This window comes from Varanus komodoensis, unplaced genomic scaffold (assembly GCF_004798865.1).
Source record: "Varanus komodoensis strain SLA01 unplaced genomic scaffold, ASM479886v1 scaffold129, whole genome shotgun sequence".
NCBI lineage: Eukaryota > Metazoa > Chordata > Lepidosauria > Squamata > Varanidae > Varanus > Varanus komodoensis.
In genome coordinates this window covers 369,057-394,221 of record NW_025335373.1, presented here as the reverse complement: position 1 = coordinate 394,221, position 25,165 = coordinate 369,057, and the positions used below count along the sequence as shown (strand labels likewise).

General features: G+C 72.1%; 1 protein-coding gene across 1 annotated transcript in view; it reads left to right on the top strand.

Annotated features, from left to right (window-relative positions):
- Window positions 1-25,165, top strand: part of KCNH2 (potassium voltage-gated channel subfamily H member 2) — a 57,163-nt gene that overhangs the window by 30,298 nt on the left and 1,700 nt on the right. Inside the window, exons 3-15 of the mRNA XM_044422519.1 lie at window positions 1,364-1,528; window positions 2,269-2,703; window positions 2,952-3,166; window positions 14,317-14,739; window positions 16,812-17,199; window positions 17,682-17,881; window positions 18,174-18,426; window positions 20,168-20,361; window positions 20,459-20,558; window positions 20,992-21,270; window positions 21,607-21,802; window positions 22,343-22,514; window positions 23,032-23,206. Coding sequence (XP_044278454.1) covers window positions 1,364-1,528; window positions 2,269-2,703; window positions 2,952-3,166; window positions 14,317-14,739; window positions 16,812-17,199; window positions 17,682-17,881; window positions 18,174-18,426; window positions 20,168-20,361; window positions 20,459-20,558; window positions 20,992-21,270; window positions 21,607-21,802; window positions 22,343-22,514; window positions 23,032-23,206 — 3,195 coding nt within the window. The remainder of the gene's footprint in view (window positions 1-1,363; window positions 1,529-2,268; window positions 2,704-2,951; window positions 3,167-14,316; window positions 14,740-16,811; window positions 17,200-17,681; window positions 17,882-18,173; window positions 18,427-20,167; window positions 20,362-20,458; window positions 20,559-20,991; window positions 21,271-21,606; window positions 21,803-22,342; window positions 22,515-23,031; window positions 23,207-25,165) is intronic.

The following is a 25,165-nucleotide window of genomic DNA, read 5'->3' as shown; positions in this document are numbered from 1 at the left end:
TTAGTGCGGCAGCTGGGAAGGCGCCCAGCTGGAGGCTGCTTGGACTTCCTCACCCCCCGGCAGCCAGGGCAGGGGGGGCTTTCCTTGCCCCCGCGAGGTGTGGAACTCGTGGCTGGCCTGGTGGCCGCTGTGGCCTGGGAGTCGTGCTGCAAGCGGCTGCCAGTCTGGAGGGCTGAGGCTGGGGCTTGCCGGGCCGGGCCGCCGAGCGCCGGTCCTGGAGCACCTGGGTTCACGGCAGACCGGGCCACCGTCTGAGCGGGTGGGTGTGACTTGGAGCCCGGTGCCAGCCGGGGGCCGGGCCCAGTGGCCCTGGTGGCCCCTTCCGAGCCGGCCAGTCAAGCCAGGGCTTCTGGTTTCCGGCCCAGCTCCCTGCATCACTCGCCCATGGGGGAGTCCCCGCAAGCCGAGGGAGGGGAGGGAGGGAGGGAGGGAGGGAGTCCTCTGCGGCCCCACGGAGCGGACATCAGTCTGGGCCCTCCGCCCACAGGCCGCGGCCCTGGCTCTCCCCCTCAGGTGCCACTTGAGGCAGGGAAGCGCTCCTCCCTGCACCCAGCCGCCCCTCCTGGCCCTTCCGGGGGTCACCAGAGCCCCCCCCCAGCCCGCTGCCCGGCCAGATAGTGGGCTGATCCCACCTGCGTGGGCTGCTTCTCGCTGAGGCCGGCCGCCTGTCCTCACCCGGGGGACGGGCAGGGCTGCCCCGGTGCTCGGGCTGGAGCCCCCTTCGCCCAGTGGCTCCCGCGGCGGCGGCCTGGATGGGGCGGCAGGTTGAGGGGGGACTCTGCACCTGGCAACATTTGTGGGGGGGCCTTGCAGAGGAGCTGCAGAGGCCGCCCCGTGGCAGGGGGCACGTGGGGCATTCGGCCCCCTCGTTTCGGAGGCTGATCTGCACGTGCTTCGACCTTTTTTGGAAGCTTTGTGTGGACTCCAGCCGTGCCTCTGGCGGCCCCACCGTCCGCGTCCCACCTCCCCGCTCCCCTTCTCCGGAAGCAAATTAAACAAGGGATGGGGCCATTTTTATCGTCTCCAAGAAACAAGCGTGCTGGAGCCCAACTGATGACAACAGAACCGCGGTGCCATCCGCCGAGCCTCACGGCGCTGGAGCCAGGCTGTGCCCACCCCCCGCCAGCCCTGGGCTGCCTGCAAGGGGTCTTGCATGTTGGGGTGGGGGCTGGAGGGGGCGGGAGGCTGAGGCTCTGGTTCGGCCGGAAAGCATCCCAGTTCAGCATTCAGAAGAAGCCCAGAATGAAGGAGGCAGATCTTCATCGAGATGAAACAAGCCGGGTAGGCAGGGATGGGCCCCATGGGCGAAATCGCGGGGGCTGCCCCTGACTCTGCGCCCCCTTCTCCCCCCCCTCCCCCGCAGGCAGCTGCTTCCTTTGCCTCGTGGACGTTGTGCCGGTGAAGAATGAGGATGGGGCCGTCATCATGTTCATCCTCAACTTCGACGTGGTGATGGATCGGGGCCTGCTGAGCAGCCCCGCCAGGAGCACCAACCACTGGGTCTCGCCGGCTGCCTGGCTCCCCACGGGTAGGGGGGGCCGCCTCCGCAATCGGGACGGGAGGCTCTGCTCCTCCGTGTGCCGGACGGGCAGGGGGGCGCCTGCTTCCTGGGCCGCTTGTGGCATCGCCTGGCCGCCCAGGTTCACATTCCGTCTCCACACTCTGCGGGAAGATTCAGACATCGAGGCCAGCAAGGCCCAGGGAGCATCTGCATGGTGCCAGGTGTCGAGCTGGCCACTGCACAAGGGAGCGTCTCACGGGAGCCCCCCGACTGGAAGCCGGGGGGGGGACATCAGGCCTGGCCCTGCGAGGGTCTCCAGGAGTCTGTGGGGCTTTCCTTCCTGTTCGCAGCTGCATCCCTCCCTCCCTCCCTTCCTCTGGGGAGCACCCGCGAGCGGCCCCACGTTGCCCCCCGAGGCCTTGCATGGCAGCCGCGCTGGGAAAGCCACCCCTCCGGGGCATTCCTGCCCCAGCTTCCCCTCGGCCCCAGGCCACATGAACCCGAGCCCAGCCCTGCTCCGGGCTTTTCCAAACCTGCTCTCTGTGCTGGCTTCGGAGGGATGGGGTACCGGCCTCAGCTCCCCACTGCAGTGGGGTTAGTGCTGGTGATGTCTCGGAGGGCTTTGGGGCGTCCAGTTCGCTGGGGTGGACAGCCCGATGTGCCCGGGAAAGGCTGCCATGGGCTCTTTCCGGGCACGCAGGGCCCCCCGCCCTCTCCAGAGGGCCCTGGGGCCCGGCGCCGACTCTCCACTCCTCCTGCCCTTCCAGGCCGCGGACGGTCCTTCCGGCTGAAGCTGCCGGCCCTGCTGGCCCTGGCGGGGAGCAAGCAGTCGCTCCCGCAGGATGACCCCGATGAGGCTGTGGTGGTGGACTTCTCCAAGCCGAGCAGCGAGTCGGTGGCACTGGACGAGGTCCCCTCCTCGCTGGACAACGACTGCCTGGGCTGCGGCGAGGCCGAGGACCGGCAGGCCCTGATGGACCGCCGGGGGGAGTGCGGCCCGGAGGCCCCCGTCACGCACTCCTCGCCCCGGGCCGACAGGGCCCGCCTCAACCTGGACGCCTCCTTCTCCAACTGCAGCCTGACCCGCAGCCGCTCCCGGGAGAGCTTCCACAGCGTGCGCCGGGCCTCCTCCGTGGACGACATCGAGGCCATGAAGGGCGAGGGCGAGCGAGGCCGCGGCCACGGCCGCCATGCCAGCACAGGTGCGCCCGCCGGCCGGGGAGGCAGGGCACGCCGGCTGGGGCAGCTGCCCCTTCCCCTCCGGGGAGGCTGGGTGGGCCTCGAGGCACGGCTGGCGGCAGGAGGCGGCCCACGCCTGGGGTGAGCCGAGGCGCGAGTGTGCACGGGTCAGTCCGGCAGTGGCACCTCGTGGGCCGCGGGGAGGCGCTCGACCTGCCCGCCCCGCCCCGCCCCGCAGGAGGCCCCCTTCATGGGCGCGTGTCCCTGCCAGGTGCCATGAACAACCTCCGGAGCCACCTGCTGAACTCCACCTCCGACTCGGACCTCATGCGCTACCGGGCCATCAGCAAGATCCCGCAGATCACGCTGAACTTCGTGGACTTCAAGGCAGAGGCCTTCCTCACGTCGCCCTCCAGCGAGAAAGAGATCATCGCGCCCAGCAAGCTCAAGGACCGCACCCACAACGTCACCGAGAAGGTCACGCAGGTGAGCCGGTGGGGCAGCCACGGCGCTGGGCCCCAGGGGTCGGAGGAGACGGCCCCCCCCGGGCCCCCCCCGAGTCTGGCCCTTCACGCCTGCAGGGCCGGCGTGCACTCCTGCAGCCTTCAGAGAGGGCCTGCCGGGGCCGTTCAGGCCCAGGGTGCCTGCAGAAGTCTCTCCGCGCACCCACGGGCCCCAGGCCGGCCGGAGCACCTCCCCCCACCTGGAAGGATGGTGGGGCTAAAGCCGAGCCCCGCTTGTGGGGAGGGCCCCTGGCCCTTGCAGGGAAGGCGCTGGCTGGCGCGGGAGGGCGTGCGCCGCAGCTTCCTCGCCAGCGTCCTGCGCTCGGGTGGGCTGGGGGAGCATGGAGCCATGAAGGGCCAGGAGGGGTCCTCTGACGAGCCCGGAGGAGCCGTCCTGTTCCCCCGCTGTATTTTTCCCTGCCCTCTAAATTGCAGCCACGTGTGGGGCTGGAAGGTGGGCGGCCGGTTTGAGGGCACGCGGCCGGCTTAGCGGGGAGCTCTGGGGGGGATCGGCTCTTTGGCCCCTTCTGTGTCCACGGCGGTCTAGGTGGGTGCAGAAACCGGGCAAGCGGCTGGCCCTCCTGTGCCCAGGGGCTCAGAGCCAGTCCTGGGGGCTCCCGGCACCCTTCCGGCCTGGGCGACTGGCTGGCGGGCTCCGGGGCAAGTGGCCCCCCGCGTTTCAGGCCACGCTGGGCTCCAGGCTCACTGGTGGGCGCCTGGTGGGCGCCTGCTTTCGGCCGAAGGGTGCCCCCCACACACCCTCCTCTCCCATGTGCAGGCGAGCGCGTGGCTTTTCTCTTTTACGGAGCAGGTGTGCCAGGAGGGCGTGGGAGGCCGTGGTGGGAAAGCCACGGGAGTGCTGCGCGGGGGGGAGGCCAGTGTCTGCTCACCACCCGCTGGCAGTGTTCCGTGGGGGAGGCTGGGCTTTGGTGCCACGGAAGCCGCTTCCGGCCTTGACCGGGGCTGCCCACCGTGGCTCCAGCGTGGCAGGAGCCGGCGCTTCCGCGGTCGGCTCGTGGAGCAGCCGCCTCAAGGAGGGCAGCCTGGGCCGTGCCAGGACAGGCCCTGGCAGCCAGTGGGGGCTGGGGGGGCGCTCCCTCCCCCAGGGCTCCAGTGCGGCAGGCCGGGCATGATGGGGGATGGGCGGGCACGGGGCTGTCGCGGGGGGCTGCCCGGGACCTCGCGGAAGGGGGCGGCCGACGTGCAGGCGGCTGCTGGGGCCACGCTCCCAGCCTGCCCTCCCGAGCAGCACCCGGCAGGCGAGGCGCCGCGTGGTGCCGAAACCGCGGGCGGGCGAGAAGCGGGGGCTGCCTGGGGGCCCTGTGGGAGTGGCCGGGGCCACGGGTGCAAGCAGCAAGCAGGCGGTCCAGATCCCCACTGTGGGACGAGCGTGGGACCGGCCTCGACCTTCAGCCGCCGTGCGCTCAGGAGTGGGTGGAAAGGGGGAACCCGTGCCGCTCTTACTGCCGCACAGTTGGAGCCGGTGGTGGTCTTCCTGCGCGTCCGTGGAAGTCTGGGGGGCCGGGGGTGCTCACGGGCGGCCTTTCCGCCTCGGTGGAGAGGCGGTGCTTGAGGTGCCCGGTTTACAGGGGGCCTCCGAGGGCCCCCCTGAGGGACGCAGCCCCTCCTGTGCCCGAGGCGAGGGTTAGGGTTAGCCTCTGGAGCTGCCTGCCCACATCCTTCGCTGCCGGGAGCCCTTTCTCGGCGTGGCGGGGGGCGCGGGGGGGCGGGAGACCGCGGCCGGGCTTGGCGAGGTGGGAGAGCTGCAGGGCCCCGGGGATGTTGCCGGGCGCTGCGCATTTCCCCCGCGCAGCGCCGGGCAAGCTGGCGGCAGGGGCGGTGCGCCGCCGCTGGACAGCGCGCCCAGCTGATTCATGGCTCTGCGGCGGGGGCGCGCGAGGCGGGGGCGGGGGGGGGGGCGCTGCCGCGGCGCTCGCCCAGACTCGCACGCACCGAGTCTCTCCGAGCATGCCGGGCCGCTGCCCAAGGTGACCGCGCCGCAGCAGGGCCGGCCCACCGCGGCCCCTCGGCCAGGAACCGGGCAGCCGGCGGGGAATGGCGCCCCGGGAGTCTCCCTGCGGCGGGGACCCCCTACGGAGTGGCGGGGCTGTTGCCCCAGCGAGTATTCCCATGCCGGGGGGAGGGGGGGAGGGCAGCGCCGCCTTCTCCGGGACGCCCCCTGCACCGGCTCTTCCTTTTCCGCACGCCTGAGTTTCCCCCACGGCACGCGGCTCGGTGCGGCGGGGAGCGGGCTGGCCCGTACGCGGGCACACGCGGGGATGAGATTGGAACGGGCTGCCTCAGGAGCCGTGGGGGCGGGGGGCGAGGATCAGACGGCTCCTCGCCCTCCCCAGCACCACTCCCAGCCCGGGACTTGGGACCGACCTCCACTCCGAGCGGCCCGCGCGTCCCCGGTCGCGGCAGATGGACCCCCCCCCCTCCGTCCCGCTCTGATCCGAGCCAGTGCGCGCCGCGCCGCGAGCGAGGGGGAGGCAGGAGAGGCGGCGGGAGTGGGCGGGCGGGGCCAGCCGGGGCCTCCCTGTGGGTGGGCACAGCCCGGGGGCAGAGGCCCCGGCAGCTGCTCCTTCCGTCGAGCGACTCGGGCTGCGGGGTACCGCCCGATCAGGCTGTGCGTCTGCCGCGGGTCTGTCGCGGCAGCCTCCTCCCCACGCGTGGCTGGGAGCCTGGGCCGCTGCCGAGGCGCTCCTGGCGCCATGCCCCGCGGGCCCCTTCCCCGCAGGGGGCGCCCAGCATGAGTCCCGGGGCGAAGGGCAGCGGCGGGCCTCCACAGGGCCAGAGCGCCCGGGTGCGCCGCGCCGTCCGTATCTCCAGCCTGGTGGCGCACGAGGTAGGGCGCGCCGCGCGTGAGCTTGCGTGGTCTGCTGGGGGCGGTGCGGCCGTGGCGGGGGGTCCGCGAGCGCGTGGCTTCCAGCGGGGGTTCGGGTCCTGCCTTGGAGGGGCTGGATCAGGATGCAGGGGTGGGAGGGAGCACTCTGGACGTGCCCAGAGGCACCTTCTCTTGCTTCCCTCTTCAGACCTGCGGGGCTGGCTCTGAGCCTTGCGCGCCTGGTGGGGCTCTGGCCAGGAGCCCCTCCCTGGGTCCGAGCGCTGGCCGTGGGCGAAGGGGCCGCAGAATCGGGAGCGCCCGAGGGCAGAGGCGGCCCCGCCAGCCCCCCGCCCTGCACCGGGGTCCCAAGCAGCGGCCCCCTTGTGCATGACGCGTGCGCGCGCGTCCCCGCCGCCCCCAGAGCCGAGTCCCCGAGAGAAGGGGCTGCTTTGGCGGTGCTGTGGCTGCCGTCCCCTCGGCCCCAGCCGCTGGCCCTGCCGCTCTCTCCCCACCCCCACCCCCCTCTCCTGCACTGCGCGCGGCAGGAGCTGGCGACCGAGGAGCCCCTCTTCGCTCCCCGAGCGCCGCGGACCGTCCTGGGCTCCCGCAGCCGCCAGCCCCATCCGCCCGCCCCCGCAGGACGTCGCGCCTCTCCTGCCTGCCAAGGCTCTGTGCTGCACCCGCCGCCGGCAGCTCCCCCCCCCCCCGTGCTCGTGCTCGTGCTCGGCCGGCAGAGGGAGATCCCGGAGCGAGAGCGGCTTCGAGCCCAGCGAGGGGCTGCGGCCAGAGGCAGAGGGTCCCCTGGGGACACGTGCCGGCGAGAGAGCCCTGTGGGGGGCGCTCTCCTTCCGATCAGCCTCGTGTAGCCATTTTCTGGTCGAAGGGAGTCACGGACTGGGAGGGGGCAGCTGCCTTCCTGATCGGAAATGCCCCCCATCCTTCCTGGGAGAGAGTCCTGGAGCTGGAAGGGTGCGCAGTGGCCATCTAGCCCAACCCCAGCCCTGGCAAAGCCCACCCCACTGCCCATCCCGCCTCAGGCCACGGCTGGCACAGCCACGGCATGTGCCTGGGGGGGCTCGCTTCTGCGCCCAGCCGGCACCCTCCTCCCTGCACCACAAGTTCCATGTTCCTGGGGACAGATGCAGCTTGGCTTATTCTTGGCTCTGCTTCTCTCTTGCCCCAAGGCTCTGGGCAGCGCTGAGCAGTGGGGCAGGCACTGCAGTCCCCACAGTGGCCCCTGGCCAGGGGAGGCCCCCGGGGTGGCCCACAGGAGCCCCCCTCTCTGCAAGCCCCACCCCCTTTCTCACGTGGCTGGAGGGTCTGGCCTCCGAGACCCATCCCTTGAGCCTAGCACGGCCCTGGGAGCACCGGGGGGGGGGTGGCCACCCGTCTGGGGATGCTGCCCCCGCCCTGCTCGCTGCTCCCTGCAAAGCGGGAACTGGGATGCTGACCGGCCCCCCCAGGGTTGGCGTGGGGTGGCCCCTCCCTCCCAGGCTCTTGCCAGCTGAAAACAGGCCAGCGGGTGGGGGGCTCTGCCCACAGCTGTCCGCAGGCCACTGCTGGTGGGTCTCCTCTGGGAAAACAAAGGGGGGAGGCGTGCCAAGAGCATGGGGGGGGCTGCAAGTAGAAGGGGGCCGTCCAGGCTCCCCGTGGAGCTCTTGGGGGCGACGGCATGAGAAGGGCCTGCGCCCCCACGGGCACCCAGTGCCTATGGGGGGCTCCTTCCTGGGAAGAGCGAGCCCCAGCACCGCTTCTCCCCTCATTCCCCCGGGACCTGCATCAGCGCAGCTCCTTTAAGCGGCTGCCTCTCCGCGGACTGCCGGCCGCCAGCGCATTGCCACGTGGTCCCGCGTGGCTCTCGCGGGCGTGAAGGTGCCCAGCGTGGCTGCGGGGCCGCTTCGCCACTTGGCGGGGCTGAGGGCCGCGCTCCCCGGAGGCACCTTCACTTGCCCTGCGGAGAAGGCCCCGGGCCCCTCCAGTCCCCGGAAGCGCCGGCAGGGGAGCTGCGTGACTGACGCGCCTGACGTGAGCGGCTGAATCGGCCGCCGACAAGCGCTGCTCTCCGCCTCATGGCTGGGCCCCTTCCACCGGGGCTCCCCGGGTGGCCCGGACTCCCGAGCTGGCCGGGGTGCCAGGGGCGAAGCCGTCCCTCCTTGCGAGCGGGGCAGCCCAGCCCCAGGCGCTCCAGCCTGGGCGGGGGCTCTGCACCCCTTGCAAACGTCCTTCGGCCCACCCCCCGCACTCTGCTCTGCCTGACCTCCAAAGCTTGGACTCGCCCAGAAAGGCCGGCCTGGGCGATCCCTTCAGGCATCCTCACAAGGAGCGGGCCAACGCACGGGCTGAATGGGCTGGCGCAGAGGCCAGGGGGCCTCCTCCCAGGCCCCCGGCCCTGTCTTGTGCCGCGGGCACCCGCACTGTGGCCCCATGAGGCTCCCCGCGAGCAGCCCCCTTCTCCAGGCCCGGCGTCCTGCTACGAGGAAGCAGACGTGCTCTTCTCGCGCTCGGGCGCCCTCTCTGGCCCCAGAGCTGCGCCTGGGCCACCAGCACCGGTGCCGGCAGGCGGCTGGAGCAAGCGGGGCGATGTGGTCGCTCCTCAAGCTGGATCGCCCGCTGGCGGAGGCACGGGGTGGGGGCTCGATTCCCTGGGCCTTTGCACACTCCCAGCCTCCCCAGTGTGGGAAGACCCAGAGGGCCACGTGCTGCCTGCTGTGCAGGCGATGCGCTGCGCTTGGGGTGATGGAGGGGGCAAGAAGAGGGAGAGCAGGGCATGGGAGTGATGGGGGGACCCACGCAGACCCTCCTGCCTCCCCCGTCCAGCGCGGCCCCATCGGCCAGAGCAGCCCGTTCCCAACCTGCATTGATAAACCCGAAGGATTAGAAAACGCAGCACGTGCATTTCAGTGTCTCGTGGAAATAGCCAGTTTCTACATTAGGTTAAAGCCCAGTGCAAGCATGTTAAGAGTCTCTTGCATGGAATCCGTGGCCTTGTGCCGAGCGTGCAGAGGGGACACCTCTTCTCAGTGCGTGGCTGATGGCCACACGCAGCCTGTGACCAGACCGCCCTGCCTTTCCCCGAAACCGCTGCAGGCTCCCGGGTGTTGTTACCCGAGGAAAAGCCCTCTCCCCCAGGATGTGTATGCAGCAGAAACGCAGCGAGTGCCGCCAGGAAGCGAGGCGAGCGTTGCGCATTCGGGTCGCCCTAGCTGGGCGCATGCGGGCTGCTGCCACCGTGGTCCTCCCCCTGTCACGGGCGGTTCAGAGAGGGTCGCTCCCAGTCTGCGCCCCCAAATGCCCCTTTTCCCTGGAGGCCCGCAGAGCCTGCCAGGTTGCTGCTTGCTGGCTGGCTGGCAGGCCGGTGGCCGGTGCCCTCCCTCCAGTGCTGCCGGCGCAGGCATGTGCTTAGCTCGGAGCGCTGTTGCCAGGGCGCGTAGTGGCGGGAACAGGACACTCTGTCCCCGGGGCAGAGCGGAGACCCTTCCTGCCGCCTCCCTGAGAGGCTGGCACCCTCAAAGCGGAGGCGGTGCTGCGTGTGTGGCCGGCCCGCGGGCGCTCCCAGGTGCGGCTGTTTCCACGCGGGTCGAACTCGGCTTTTTGCGGGTGTGCCGGATGCCTCCCTCACTTCCTGCTTGCAGCCCTCCTGCGTTTCTGCCTCGCTTCCACAGCAGGGCCATGCAGGGCGCTTGGGCCAGTGGTGCTTGGAGCACTCCGGCGAGGCCCACGGCAGTGAGGCGTGGGAGGCAGGACAGTGGGCACCTGGCTGGGCACTCACGCTGCCCCCCCCAGGCTGAGGGAAGGCGAGGTGGGCAGTCTGGGGGCAGTGGCGGCTGCTGGGCGGAGGCAGCTGGGGCGCCCACAGGGTGCCCGGTTGGGCAGCGTTCTGCGTGGGAGGCTGCTGTTCCAGCAGCTGGTGCAGGTTCGGGACAGGGACTGGCAGCCCTTTGCCCAGAGAGCAGGCCAGCGCTGGGGGGGGGGGGCTGGGGCAGGGAGAGCCTTCAGCCCCCCAGCAGGGAGGCTGCCCAGACACCGCCACTCTGCCTTCGGGGCCTGGGCTGACCCGACCCGCAGAGCCCACTTCTGGGCAGAGGTGCTCCTCCCAGTGGCAGCAGCGGGGCCCCGAGGCAGACGCGCGGCCCCGGGGAAGGGCGGTGGGCGCCTGTGGCTGCGAGGGCAGACTCCCCTGGGGCCTCGCCGAGCCGCCTTCCTCTCTCTTCAGCCGCAGCCAGAGGCGAGAAGCAGGCAGTGCGGGGCAGAACCCGACAGCCCCGACGGCAGTTCCTTGGCGGACATGGGCCTTGCGGCCCCGGGAAGCCAGCGGCGCCACCCAGTGCCTGCCTGTTTCCCCTGTGGAGGAAGGAGTGTCCTGATGCCGGATTTGCAGAGGGGCTCGGCTGTGGCTCAGCTTTACAGCCCCGTGGGGTGGGCTGCCGGGGGTGGCTGCCACTTTGGGCGTCCTTCTGTCTTCCTCGGACGCTCAGCCCACACGAGCCTCGGGCGCCCGCTGGAGAGTCTGGCTACTCCTTTGGCTGCCGTGGAAGTGGCCCGGACTCATCTCCTGGGCGAATGGGCGTGTTGCATGCGCTAAACTGAGCGCTGGGGGAGTGAGGATGTGGGTGGGGGCCCGGGGGCACAGGCGTCGCGAGGCTGGTTCCCAGAGCCGGCCAGCAGTGTTTGCGTGGCTGGACTTCCTGGCATGGTTGCTGGTTGTGTGAACTGGGGAGGCACAGTTTGGGGGGCGGAGTATTGCCGGAGCTTGCCCACTCCCCCCAAGCCGTGCTGCTTCGGCCCATGTGCCACGGCGAGCTGCGGGAGGCTGGCACCCGCACGACACGCAGCCCTTGCCGCTGAATTGAGGCAGGGCAGCCGCTGGGTTGTGTGAATGCCTGACTGACGGCCCAGTTGGAGGAGTGAAGACTTCTCACTCAGCCAGGTGGGCTCTGCTTCGGGGAGAGAGGCTCCCCCCCACAGCATGCCCCTTGGCTCACTGGCTCGAGTCACCCAGACTTCTCTTTCCGGATTGCACAGGCTTCCTGCTTGTTGGGGCTGCCGCTTTGCAGCGGGTAGAGGAGGGGGCAAGCGGGCTTGGCAGGGAGGGGGGCTAGATGGCCCAGGCGGCTCCACTCTCTGCCCACTCACCCCCCGCGCCGCCCGCCTTGATCTTGGCCGTCTTTCACACACACACCAGCCTGTCTGGTACCAAAATAACTGTGAAAACACAGAAATATGCTTTCTGCGCCGGGGCCCCGGCAGGGATGGGGAGGGCTCTTCCCTCGCACGAGGGGGCTGGGGGAGGTGGCCCGGTGGCCGCCGTGCTTGCCGGACCCGGAGGCGCCCTGCCCTCCCCAGCAGCCCCCACCGTGGCCGCCTCCGGCTTCGGTGGGGGAGCCGCGCTGCCCCCGCCATCCATCCGTTCAGGCAAAGGGTTAAGGGGGGGGCGGCCGCCCAGGCTGGCTCCTTTTGGAGCTCCAAGAGCAGGGCAGGCTGGGTAATATTTCCGCCCCAGTAATTCTGCTGCCTTGCTCCCGAGCCTCCCTCCTCGCCGCCTGCCGCCCATCCTGCCGGCCGCCCCGCTCTGCGGCTGCGGACCGGTGGTGCTCCCCCAGCCCGGCGGGGCCCCCGACCCGGGTCGCGCCAGGCCCGGGGCCCCGCGCGCCGGGGGCCCTTCCCCATGCCCGCTGGATGCCCCCCGGGCACGCGGCTGCGGCCGAGCGCCGAGCGCGCGGAGCCCCCGCCGGCGCCTTCGCCGTGAGGATGCTGGCCTCCCTGCTGCAGCTGCTCCGGGACTTCCCGGCCGCCCCTCCAGCCGCCCCCCAGCCCCGCGCGCCCCCCATGCACGTGCCCGGCCCCTCCCTGTGCGGCGCCTGCCTGTGCCTGGACAGCGACGCCCCCGCCGGCGCCCGGGGCCGGCCGGGCCAGGACGACCAGGTACCTGCCTGCTTCTCCCGAGGCTGGCGCGGCGCGGCGCGGCGGGGCCCTCGCCAGCAGCTGCCCCGGGCGGGCGGGCGGGGTGGGGCAGGGGAGGGGCCGCCCGTTCCGCCTGCCCCGGTGCCCGCGCTGCCCTGCCCCGCTCCGCTCCGCTCCGCCCCGGCGCCGGAATAGCGGCGCCGGGGCCGACGCCTCGGGAGCTGCCGGGATGCGCGACCGGCGGCAAGGGGCGTGAGGCAGCTGGGGCTCTTCCTCCACCCGGAGGGGACCGGGGCCTGCCGCTGGCCGTCCTGGGGAGGGGAGCTCGGCCAGGCCCCGGCCGCCGGGGGGGGCTCGGGGGGGGGGGGGAGGGAGCAGCCCTCCAGCCGCCCATGCTTCCTGCGCACTGTGGGACGCATCCCTTGGGTGCGAGGCAGCCAGGATCGGCCCCTTTGCCCCCGGGGTGCGGGGGGGGCACGGTGGCCTGCCACAGAGTTCCTGAGCGGGGCATGGTTGGCAGCTCGCCACGAGCTCGGGCAAGGCGCTCCGAATGTGCTCTGGGGCTGCTCACCGGTATTCGAGGGCTGGGGCAGGCTCTGGTGCTGAGCTCTGAGTTTGAGACGGGGCGTGAATCTCGGGCCGAGACAGCCGCTTTCCCACGGGAAGGGCAGCAACCCGTTGCTGAGTGGCAGCCCCCAGATTCCCGGCATCCCCCTGGTCAGTAGGTCGGCCCCGGGCACAGGGCTGGCGGGGGGAGCAGCAGCTGGGGAGGCTGGTCGGGCGGGAGCTGTGGGCGGGGGGGGGGGGTGGCTGAACTTCTCCCCATAGAGCTCTGGGGTGTGTGGGGTGTGCCTGGAGAATGTGGGGTGTGTGTGCCTCTGCACATGCTCAGGAGACTCGTTCCAGCTAGAGCATCTGTGCTCCAGCTGGTTGCATGTTCGGCTGGGGGCTTGCTGCCCCTTTTTTGGGGGGTTGACTTTGCTTGGCTCTGGGGCCACCCTGGGGCATGTGGCAGGGGTGGGGGCAGCAAAGCGGCGGGGGTGCTCCCAGGCTGGCGGGGAGGCTGCAGGCGGGCCGGCGAGGCCGCCGGGGCGCAAAGCGAGGCAGCGCTGCAGCCGGCTGGGCACCTTCCAGGACAGGGGCGGTCGGTGCATCGGCTGAGGGCCCCCACCCCGTCCTGCCGCCCTGGCCTCTGCGGGGTGAGTTTGCCCGTGGTACCTGTGCGGCAGCAGGGCCGGTGCGACGGGGTGCCGGATCGCGGCCTCGAGGCCACAGCGGAGCCCCTCTGGAGCGGAGCCTGCAGCCCCGCATGGGGGTGCCCGTGGCCGCCTCCGGCCCCCGGTGAGCGGCTGCTGCCCCAGCAGTCGCACCAGCCAAGTGGGGGGGGGCGCACATCGGAGGGCGGGGAAGGGGAGCGGGTCAGGGCTGCTCGGCCAGCCGGCCTCTGACGTCATGCGCCTCTGGATCCATCGGTTGCCACCCCGGCCTCCTCGGGCCACGGCCAGGGAAGATTCCCGCGTGTGCCACCGCCAGCTGCTCGCCTCAGACCGAGGCTGGCCGACAGCGCCCTTCCCGGTGCCCGATTCCCCTCCCTGCCCGCCAAGCACATCTGGGGTGGGGGGGAGGGCGCACCGGGCAGGCTGGCCCCGAGCGGGGACAGCCGCCGAGGGGAGAGGCTGCTGTTCAGGGCGGCTCCTCCGGCGGCCAGGGCCCCCCACCACGCGCGCCAGCCGGGAGGTGCCAGTCAGCGCTGCCCTTTGCCAGAAGTGCCCCTTGAGAGCGCGAGCGCTGGCTCCAGCTCCAGATGGGCACCTCTGGGCAGGCCCGGCACGTGGGCAAAGCAGAGAGGCGGCCCCCCCGGCCGCAGTGGCTGGCCACGCGATGGGTGCCTGGGGTTGGGGGGTCGGTGGGGGTGGGGGAGCAATCCGGAAGGGGCTGGCACTGGGGAGTGGGGAGGGGCAAGGGGCCGGGCCGGGCCGGGCCCGTCCCGGCCGGGAGCAGCATCTGGGGGGCACCTGGACTGGCCAGACTCCAGGTCTGGCATGGAATGAGCGATGCTTCCCCCCTGCGGGCACGGAGGCTCTCCCGGCCCCTGAGCCACCCCTGTGCGCTTCAGCTGCTTTTCCTGATAATAGGTTCTGGGGCAAAGCAGTGTCTGCACCACACGCCGAGCCATGGGGCGGGGGCACCGGGGGGGTGGAGGTGTGTGGCTGCCAGTCGGCCGGCGGCGCTCTCCCCCGGTGCGTGGCAGGAAGGCAGGGCGGGCGCGCGGACCCAATCCTCCCAGGAGAGGCCTGGAGGGGCCTCGGGCACGGCCCACCCGCGTCCCCGGGGCCGCGGGCGTGGGGGTCCAGCGGAGGAGGAGCCCCGCGCCCACCTGCAGCGCCCTCTCCCCGCCCGCGCAGGTGCTGTCCCTGGGCGCCGACGTGCTGCCGGAGTACAAGCTGCAGGCCCCGCGCATCCACAAGTGGACCATCCTGCACTACAGCCCTTTCAAGGCGGTGTGGGACTGGCTGATCCTGCTGCTGGTCATCTACACGGCCATCTTCACGCCCTACTCGGCCGCCTTCCTGCTCAACGACCGCGAGGAGCAGGCCCACCGCTCCTGCGGCTACTGCAGCCCGCTCAGCGTGGTGGACCTGATCGTGGACATCATGTTCATCATCGACATCCTGATCAACTTCCGCACCACCTACGTCAACTCCAACGAGGAGGTGGTCAGCCACCCGGCCAAGATCGCCATCCACTACTTCAAGGGCTGGTTCCTGATTGACATGGTGGCCGCCATCCCCTTCGACCTGCTCATCTTCGGCTCCGGCTCGGAGGAGGTGGGCGCCCGGCTCTCGCCACGTGCCTGTGGGCCCCGGGCCCCAGCCTGCCTGCCTGCCTGCCTGCCTGCCTGCGGGAGAGGGCGGCCGGCTGAGCGCCGGCCGTGGCGCGGGCCCTGGGAGGTCGCGGGATGTCTGACCACATGCTGGCCGCGCGGAAGGGCTGGCCCTCGGTGGCAGACGGAGCACAGCTTAGATGCTGCAGGCTGGGGGGCCCTTTCACTGGTTGCCGTCCTGGACTGCAGCGCAGGCCGGAATCCCACAGGTTTAAATCTTTCCCTTGCACATCTGTATTGTGGAGCAGAAAAGCTCATTCTCTGCCAGAGTAAAGACTGGAATTCCGCCTGTGAGGGAGGTGGGCTGTGAGGTTGCCCGGAGCTATCGACCGAGGGGGGCGAGGCAGACCTGGCCAGGTGGGGCAGCCTGAAAGGGTCCTTCCCCCCCCCCTTTGCTGGCCTTATTTGGGGGGGGCATGTGTCATGGGGATTTGTGGCCTGGGAATGGCTCCTCTTCCGCCGCCAGTCTGGCCTCACGGCTCCCGGAAGGGCTGCCGCCGCTCGCCCCATCTGGCGCGTGTTCGCAAGCACGTGGGGAAAAATTGGGTCTGGCCCCGAGGGAGGCCGGTGCGTGGGGGGAGGATGCTCTCTGGGAGTCGCAGGTGTGCAGGCGGGGGGGGCGGCTTCAGTGGGCCGGGGAGGCGGACGCACCTGGGTACGGAGACCGTGCGGGAGATGCGAGGCTCCCGCACCATCTGCCGCTGCTGCTTGGCCGGCTCAGAGCGGTGGGAGCAGTGCGGGAAGGGCCCCCCCCGCCAGCGGGTCCCCCCCACGCGGCTGGCCAGTGGCATCCACGTGCCTCCGGGGGGGAGCGCGCTCGCCCGGGGCCGTGCTGCTCCGGAGGGCCAGCCGGATGCAGATTCCGGGGCCTTGAGCCCGCTCTCTCGCGCCCTGCGCTCTGGGGTGAGCGGGGAGCGGTCCGGGCCCCCCACTCTGGGGCAGCCGGTCAAGGCCTTGCCGAGGCTCTCCCCCAGTCCTCCCCCTGTGAGGCTGAGCACCCCCGGGACTTTCCGACTCTCCGCCTCGGGCTTTGCTGCCAGCTCCAGGTCACTTTTGCTGCCCTGCTCCAATTTTTTCCAGCTTGTCTGCCTCCTTCCTGCAGGGTGGAGCCACTACGGGCCCCGTCCCCCAACGCGGCCTGACCGGGCCAAGTACGGCCTACTGCGTGGGAAGCGATGCTTCTGATCCTGCAGCCCAGCAAGGGGCTGGCGGTTCCTCGCTGGCGGCCCATGCGGGGGGGCCCACACAGCCTGGCCCAGGGCGCTGCTGGGCTGAGCCTGCCCCCCCACCCAGAGAGCAGAGGCTGTGCCCCAGAGCTCCAGCCCAGCGCACACCCGGGCCATGGCAAGGCGTGGGGTGGGTGGCACACACATTCTGCACGGCCCGCTGCCGGTGCCGTCCCTTGACCGTCGTCTCGGGTGGACCACGCCAAAGGGAGCCCCTCGCCAGCGCCAGTGGCGCATCCCTCCCAAGTGCCACCGCTGCGGCCCGTCCAGGCTGCGCAATCCCACAAACGTCCTGCTGGCCAGGATCCGGAGGCAGGGGCAGCGGGGCTGGGCCGGGGAGGGGCTGGGCCCTAGCTGCCCCGGGCACTGCCCTCTGGCTCGAAGCCCCTCCCTGAGGCTGGCAGCCCCTCGGCTGACGGATCCGCGGGAGGGAAGGTCGGGGCCTGCCAGAAAGCCCATCCGGCGACCCGTGCAGAGGCGCTGGAGGCTGCTGAGGACGGCTCCCGCATCGGACCCCCTGTCGGGTGCCGGGAAGGGACCCGGCCGTGAAACGGGCTGATGGGGAGGCGCCGGAGGGGCCTGGCAGGGGCCAGGAGGACCGCCGGGGAGGGCCGTGGGCAGCCGGCCTGCGCCCGGCTCCTCTTGCTCAGGCGCGACTCCCACGCCAGGGCAGGCGGCGTGCGGCCGGGTGGCCCCGGGACGCCCCTCCCCGGGCTCCAGGTGCGCGGGCCCCTGCTCCAGGGAGGGCTGCGGGCGGCCCCCGGCCCTGACGCCCGCCTCCTCCGCGCAGACCACCACCCTGATCGGGCTGCTGAAGACGGCGCGGCTGCTGCGGCTGGTGCGCGTGGCCCGCAAGCTGGACCGCTACTCGGAGTACGGGGCGGCCGTGCTCTTCCTGCTGATGTGCACCTTCGCCCTCATCGCCCACTGGCTGGCCTGCATCTGGTACGCCATCGGCAACATGGAAGGCAAGGACATCGGCTGGCTGCACTCGCTGGGCGGCCAGATCGGCAAGCCCTTCAACGAGAGCACCTCGCACCTGGGCCCCTCCATCAAGGACAAGTACATCACCGCCCTCTACTTCACCTTCAGCAGCCTCACCAGCGTCGGCTTCGGCAACGTCTCGCCCAACACCAACCCGGAGAAGATCTTCTCCATCTGCGTCATGCTCATCGGCTGTGAGTCCTGCCGCGGGGGGGGGGCACTCGGGGCCGGCTTCGGGGCCCCGCGCACACCCGCCCGCGCTGGGGCCGCGATGCGAGAGGTGTCTGGGTGGGTGTGCCGTGGGGGGGGTCATCCCGCCACTCAGGGCCTCCTCCTGGCTGGATGCAGCCCGGAGAGCCTCTCGGAGCAGAATCCGGTCCTCTGAAGGCCTCGGGGCAACCCGGCAGCGCTTGCGGGAGCAGAGCGGCCAGAAGCCCTTCCGGGCTGGGCCCTCGGGAGGGGCTCCCTGGGGCTGGGGAGCCCTGCCAGGCCTCTGCGTGCCCCCAGCCTGGCCAGCGGGTCTGCAGGGCACTCCTTGGGCGGCCGGGCCCGGTGAGCGCCAGGCAGGAGGAGGGGGCCGGGGCGGGCGGCTGCCGAGGGGGCAAGTGGGCGGCCCGGGCCCCGGGGGGCGGCAGTGGCGGAGGCTCACCAGGCCGGCGCCCTCCCCCTCCGCCAGCGCTGATGTACGCCAGCATCTTCGGGAACGTCTCGGCCATCATCCAGCGGCTCTACTCCGGGACCGCCCGCTACCACACGCAGATGCTGCGGGTGCGCGAGTTCATCCGCTTCCACCAGATCCCCAACCCGCTGCGGCAGCGGCTCGAGGAGTATTTCCAGCACGCCTGGTCCTACACCAACGGCATCGACATGAATGCGGTGAGTGGGCGGACGCGCCGGTGCAGGGCGTGGAGCGTGGGGCCGGGCAGGGGCAGCGGGGGCCCACAGGCCCGCCCCGCCTGGCCCACCTCCCAGGGCTCCAGTGAGGATGGAACGGGAGGGGAGGAGCTGGCCCGCGGGGGCACGAGGGTCGGGAGGGGCCTTTGCGCAGGCGATCCGGCCGCACCGGCTCCCCGCGCTGAGGCTTGCCCGCCCCGCCGAGAGCCCTGCCGGGACGGAGGCTCCCCGGGGCACCTGCCAGCCCCGCCGAGCCTCACCTGCCCCCCCGCAGGTGCTGAAGGGCTTCCCCGAGTGCCTGCAAGCCGATATCTGCCTGCACCTGAACCGCACCTTGCTGCAGAACTGCCGCCCCTTCAAGGGGGCCACCAAGGGCTGCCTGCGCGCCCTGGCCATGAAGTTCAAGACCACCCATGCGCCCCCCGGGGACACGCTGGTCCACGCCGGGGACGTCCTCACGGCCCTCTACTTCATCTCCCGCGGCTCCATCGAGATTCTGCGCGGCGACATGGTGGTGGCCATCCTGGGTGAGCAGGCGTCACCGGGGGGGGGGCGCCATCGGGGGGCACGCCGGTCCTCCCGCCTCCACCGTGCCCAGTCTTCCAGAGAGAGGTGCATGGGGGCTGCCCCCCCCCACTGGCAGGGTCTGTCCAGCTGGGGGTGCTGGCCTGGCTGAACCGCCTGGGGCTGGCACAGGGGCAGGTCTCCGAGGGCTCGTGCCCAGGCAGGCTGGGTGGCTTTCCCCGCCCCTGGCTCACAGGGGGGGGGGGAGAAGGGCTCCTGAGGCCGGGTCAGGCCGCAGGACCCCCCCACAAGAGCCAGCTTCCCAGTGGGGCACGCCAGCACCCCTCACAGCCTGTCCCTCGGCTCCGCTGAGCCCAGGGCTTCCGTGGTGCTGGAGGGGCCACAGGCTCAGGGCAGCAGGCAGGGCCCCTCTGCCGCTGGCCCCCGGCACTCGCGGCAGGGCATTCCCCGAGCATCTCCCGTTGGCCCCACACCCTCTGGGCTCCGAGCGCCCGCCCAGACCATCCCACTGGAATGGGGGATTCCCTCGGCGATGCCAGGTGTCCAGCCTGCCCGTCTCCGTGCTCTGAAACGGGGAGGCTACGGCCCCCGTGTGCCTCCCAGGTCCCCTCCTGCGCCCCCGTGGCCTGCCCAGCCCAGCACGGCTGGCACGGACTGGCAGCAGCTGCCCTCCCTCCAGGCTGCTGAGCAGGGCCCTTTCCCGGTTCACCAGCGCTGTGCACGATCCACGTGGCCACATCCTGGCGGGCGCCAGCTCCTCCTGGCATCGGGCCCAGCCCCGCCAGAGAAAGGAGCGCGGCCCTGCGGGGAGACGGGGTGCTTCCTCAGACGCCCCAGGGGAATCGTAGGGCGCAAGGAGGGCCGTCTGGTCCACCCCTCCAAGTTGCGCCCCCGCCCCGCCCCACTGCGTCCCGCCCCACAGCCGTGGAGCCACCCGATCGTGGAGCTATCCAGCCCACAGCCGAGCCACGTCCACCAGGCCACGGGCGCCCTGCAAGCTGTGCCAGGTGCGCCTGCGATTGCTCATAACGAAGCGAGGAGAGACTGAGGCTTTACTCAGAAGTAAATCCCATGGGTTTGCGGGGGTGCTCCCGCTCCGTAGCTGACACATGAGGCGCTTCCTCCCGCGGCGCGTTCCCTCATGCCCGCTGGCCAGGGGGCGCCTCCTGTGCGTCATCAGAGGCCGGAGTGCCAGGCACCTGCAGCCCTTTGCCCCACCTTCCCCCCTGGATTTGGGCCTGAGACCGGATCGTCGGGGGGGCCTGGAGCGCTTGTGGTCACCAAGCCCGGGCCGGGACGTTGGCCAGTTCTGCCTGGGAAGCGGGCCTCCTATGGCGCCAACGTCAGCGCCACCCTTCCTAGTCATGCGCGTATCTCTGGACGCATGGGTCGGCGTGGGCAAAGGCATCCCGCTTTCTGCCCTGTGACTGTCTTGGGACCAAGCAGCACACCCGCGGCCTGCGGGGCCCCCTTTCCCCCGCGGCTACAAGCTGGGAGGGAGAAGGGCCCCGGTGCCCCCACGGCCCCGCTGGCGGGGCGTTTCCCAGGCCCCGCTGCGCCGCGCCATCTCCGCCACGGCCGGAGTCCGTGGGGCCGCTGCCTTGCCAGCTCGGCCAGGGAAGTGTGGGCTGGAGAGGCCAGGCCCCGCAGAGCCGCCTGCTCGCCCCCCGCCCCCCCCGTCTCGTCTCGTCTCCTCCGCACGTGCCGCCGGCCGGGGGGCTCACTCTCCCCTCTGCCGTCCAGGGAAGAACGACATCTTCGGCGAGCCGCTCAACCTGTACGCGCGGCCGGGCAAGTCCAACGCCGACGTGCGGGCCCTGACCTACTGCGACCTGCACAAGATCCACCGGGAGGACCTGCTGGAGGTGCTGGACATGTACCCCGAGTTCTCGGACCACTTCTGGTCCAACCTGGAGATCACCTTCAACCTGCGAGATGTGCGTCCCCTCCCCCCTGCAGCCCCACGGTGGCGTGGCCCGCCCCCCCGCACAGAGGCCCGGCGGCCACGGCTAACGAGCTCTCCTTGCCCGGCAGACGAACATGATCCCCGGCTCGCCCAGCAGCGATGAGATGAATGGCGGCTTCAGCCGGTTGCGCCGCCGGAAGCTCTCTTTCCGCCGGCGCACCGAGAAAGGTGGGGGAGCACCACACACCCAAGGGTCATTCGGGGGGGGGCTTGCCGTGCAGCACTGCCGCCCCTCAGCTGCTTCCCTGCCCTTGGGGCACGGCTGCAGCTGCAGGATCAGCCTCACAGCCAGAGCAGAGCCACGACGGGGGACGGGGCGGGGGGAGCCAGTGGGCCTCTCTGCCTCTGCTGCAAGGAGCTGGGGGGACGGCCGGCAGGAAGCAGCTGCGCCCCCTCCCCGAGGACCCCAGGACAGCTGGGGAGACCGCTCCGCTGCCCGCCTCAGCCCCTGGCAGGAAAGGCCCGATGGGGTGGCTCCCGCTGGAGGGGGGAGCTGCCCCGCTGAGGGCCGGGGGGCTGTGAAGCCGCGCCCGGTGGCCAAGAGGCACCCTGACCCTCTGCCCGCCTCCCTGGCCTCGGCCTCACGCTGCCTCCCCCACAGACGAGGAGAATCCGGGCGAGCCGAAGACCCCGCAGAAGGCGCTGCACTCGGCCCAGGGCTGCCCGGCGCCGGGGCCCCCGCGAGGCCCACCCCGGTGGGAGCCGTGCCTGAGCAGCTCCGTGGCATCCAGCCCGCCGTCCAGCGACGAGGACGAGGCCCCCCTCCCGGCCCCCCGGGCCACCGAGCTGCTGCCTTTCCGCCCCGCAGAGCCCCCCGGGGGGCCGCCCTCCCCCGCGCCCCCGGAGCACAAGGGCCGCGACACCCGTGGTCCGCTCGCAGGTAGGCGTCACGCGCCCCACCCCGAGCAGCACCCCGGTTCCTCCGCTGGGGGGTGGGGGCCTGCTGGCACGGTGGGAGCCATGTGCTGTGCCCGCTGCGCCTGGCTGGGCCGCACGGCTGCAGAGCGGCCGGTTTGCGCACGTCCGGGGTCTGAAGGGGCTGCTGGGCTCCCCATGGCAGTCGCGGGGCGAGCGGGCCTCTTCCGGCACTGGCTCCCCTGGCGCGCGGTCCAGGCCAGAGCGCCTCCTGGGTCTGGGCGGGGCGTTTGAAGCACGGCCCCCCTTCGAGGCCCCGCGCTCCCCCCTGCGCTGCTCCAAGCCCCTTCCCTGCCCACAGGGGCCTTCTCGGGCATGTCCAACATCTTCAGCTTCTGGGGCGAGAGCCGAGAGCGGCACCACCAGGAGCTGCCCCGCTGCACGGGCCCGACCCACGGCGCCCTCAGCACCCCCCTGGGCAGCCCCACGCCCGCGAGCCGGCAGCATCGCGCGGAGCTGGACGGGCGCCTGGACCGGCTCCAGAAGCAGCTGAACAGGTACAGGGCCCGCTGCGCTCCACCACATGGACAGGGCGGCGCCCGTGCGGCTGAGATCCCCACACGTGCAGGGGGGCTGGGTCTCGGGGCGGCCCCCTAGAGGCGAGGGCAGGGCCCACGTGCCAGCCATGCCCTGCCTCGTGGGACTGAGTGGCGGTGCGGCCCGTCTGCTGACCCCAGCACAGATCGAGGGGGCTGAGAAACTCTGGGCACCCAGGCACAGCCCCCCCTCCCCCCCGCCGGCAGGCATGGAGCAGGGGGGGGCAGGCAGTTGCCCCCCCCCCCACGAAGGGCGCCGCCTGGGACTGCGGGCACCGGGCTTGGTCTCCGGGGCCTGCCTGAGCGCCACGGAGCCCGTGGCCAGGAGCTCCCCGGGCAGCTGGGAGGAGCCGAGGGAGGTGCCCGCCCCCGGCATGCAAGAGCCCCCACGCCCCACCGCCAGCCCCTCCGGAGCTCCCTTCCCACATCAGGCCCTGTGGAGGGCCGGGGCCAGGCCCCCTCGCCGCCCGGCCACCACAGCGTGCCCCCTTCTCCCCGCAGGCTGGAGAGCCGCCTGACCGCCGACGTGGCCGCCATCTTGCAGCTGCTGCAGAGGCAGGTGGTGCTGGTGCCGCCAGCCTACAGCGCCGTCTCGTCCCCACAGCCTCCGGGCCCTGAGCCAGCCCCCGGGGAGCGCCCCCTGCCTGCCCCTCCCCTCCAAGCCCAGGCACAGGTGAGCCGCCCCAGCAGCCCCCTCCCCAGGCCCCGAATTCCTCCTCCCTCCCGGCAGCCCCCTCCTGCTCACGGGAGGCACCGTTCTCCGGAAGCAGCACCAGAGGTGCTCCTGGCAGCACTCCTCGAGCCCTGGGCGACCGGCAGCGCCTCCGCATGGCCAGCAGGGTCCGTGACATCCGCTCCCCCGCCCGCGGTTCACGGGTGCTGCAGGCGCCAGGGCTCTGCCCGCGACTGACCACCCCGCAGGCCCTGCTCCCTCTTGCCCGGCGTGCGCGCCCTCCCTGCTCCCCCGCCAGGGCCAGGCACGCCGTGGCTGCCGTGGCAGGGAGCCTCTTCCGCCCGCTGAGCCGGTCTCCCCGGTCTCTGCCCTCCCTGCCGGGCGTGCGCGCCCCTCTGTGCCTGGTGCCCACCTTGCAGGCCTGGCAGGGGCGGGAAGGGCCCAGGGGCAGCCCCAGCCTGGCCGGCCGGCTCCCCCTGCCTCCCCCGGGCTGAGGCCGCCTCTTGCCTCCTCACAGGTGCCCGGCTTCCCGCTGCCGTGCCTGGACTCCGCGTGCCCGCCCAGCGGCGAAGTGGTCCTGCTGGTGGAGCCACCCCCGCCGGCCCCTCGGCGCCTCTCGTTGCCCGGGCAGCTGGCCCCGGCCTCCCAGGACTTGTCCACAGACTTGCACAGACACTGCTCGGACCCTGGCAGTTAGTGGGCAGTGGCGCGAGGGGCCCACGCAGGGTCTTCTGGAGAGTTGGGCGCTGGCCCCCTGTGGCGAGTGGGGGCCGCTGTGAGCCCGTGGGCGCCCCGAGGGCAGTGGCTGCCCCGGGGCTTGGTCCGGACAGGGGCCAGCCCGGGCCCACCTGCTGGACTGTTAGCTGGCCTGACGGGAGCGGGCAGCCCTGGGGCCACCGGCTGATCGGCTGGCCGGGACCGGCGGCGGGTAGGTGGGCTGCCCACAGGAGTAGCCGTGCTAGTGACTAATACTGTTAACTGATAAGGGTTAGAAGAACCCCGCCCTTGTGCTCCCTAACATATCACCCAAGACCCAAAACGTGCGCAGCAGCCCACGCGGGGGAGGGACCGGGGGCCCCCATCCGAGGCACACCGGGCGGTGGCGCGCCTTCCCGCATCGTGCCCGGCCTTCCCGCGTGTGCATGTGTGCGGCCACTTGCGGCCGCGGCCACCCTCTCTGCACGCCTGGCGGAGGCCCCTCCCGCGGCCTCTCCCGCTGAGCCCCCCAGGGCTGCGGGCGGTGTGCGTGCGCCTGTGCCAGCGAGACGCCTGGCACTCGCTCTCCCAGAGCTGTGGCTGGGCACGGGTCCTCGTCCTCCGCCACCGGTGAGGCTGCAGCGGTGCAACACGGACCAGAGGGGCAGGCGAGGGGGGGCCCTGCAGGAGCCCCACACGCACCTGTCCCCTGCGGGATGCGAGGGGGGCGGGGGTCGAGCCACGCCGTGCCCGCCCCAAATCAAGCGGGAGGCAGCCGCTCAGCCCTGCCCTGCCAGAGCCCTTTCTTGCCCCACCAGCTGTGTTGCGGGGGCCCGGGTGAGCTGTGGGGCACCCCATGGCCTCAGCATGAGTGCGGACATCTGTGCATGAGTGCCTGCAGATCTCGCGAGGCGTCTTCCTTCCCTAAGCGGGAAGAGGACACAGCTTGGGTGATGGGGGGCCCCCACCTGGCAAACTGGCCCAGCGCCCCGGGAGGAGCCGTGCCGGGTGCAGCAGGCCCTCCCCGCAGGGGATCTCCCGCAACGCCGGGGGGGGGGCGTGTGTGGTGCCCGCTTCCAGGTGCCCGGCTGAGCCACTGGGGAGGGGGAGCTCCGGCCCCACGAAGGGCCACTCGATGCCCGCAGCTCTTGGCACCCCCAGGGGAGAGGGCCCTCCCGCTTGCCACCCCTCGCGTTGGAATGCGTGCGACCCGCCCCCCCCCCCCCCCCCGCATGCCACGCGCAGCATTAGCAGTTAACACCCAATAAACAGCGTCTGAGCGGGAGCTGCCTCCGTGTTTCCTCGGTGGGGCCGGGCAGGCGCTGCGTGAATGCGCATGCAAGGCGGGCCTGGGTGTGGGGCGCATCTGCAAGGGGGGAGCCGAGGGGGCAAGGCGTGCGCGCGCCACACACGTGCCCCCCAAGGGGCTATCGGACTCGGACGATTCGGGAAGGGGTGGAGCGGAATGGCCGTTCCGTGAGGGCGCCCATGGAGGGGCAGCCGAAATCCCCGCGAGGGCGAGGCCGGCGCGGCCCTCTTCCCGTGGCGCTCGGAGGCGAGCCCGCCGCGGTGCCCGAGCTCCGCGGGTGGAGCCCCGACCGGCGCCGCGGCGGGGCAGGCGGCCGGCCAGCACGGCGGTCCGCAAGGGGATGCTGCGGCGGGGCGGGCGGCGGGGCCCTCGCGGAGGGTCTGCTTGGGGCGGCACAGAAACGGCCGCGGCGGGCTGCTCGCGCACGCCGTGCGACCTGGTCAAGCCGGAGTTTTCCTCGGAAGGGAAAGGCAGAAAACAAGACAAGACGCCCTGGGCAGACCCCCAGCCTGCGGGACAGCAAACGCGGGGGGGGGGGGCGGGGCGGAGAGGCGACCAGCTGTGAGGCAGCCATTCCATGGAGGAATCGGAAGCCGCAGAATCGTAGCGCAGGAGAGTTAGGAGGGGCCTCCGGGGTCCTGCCTCT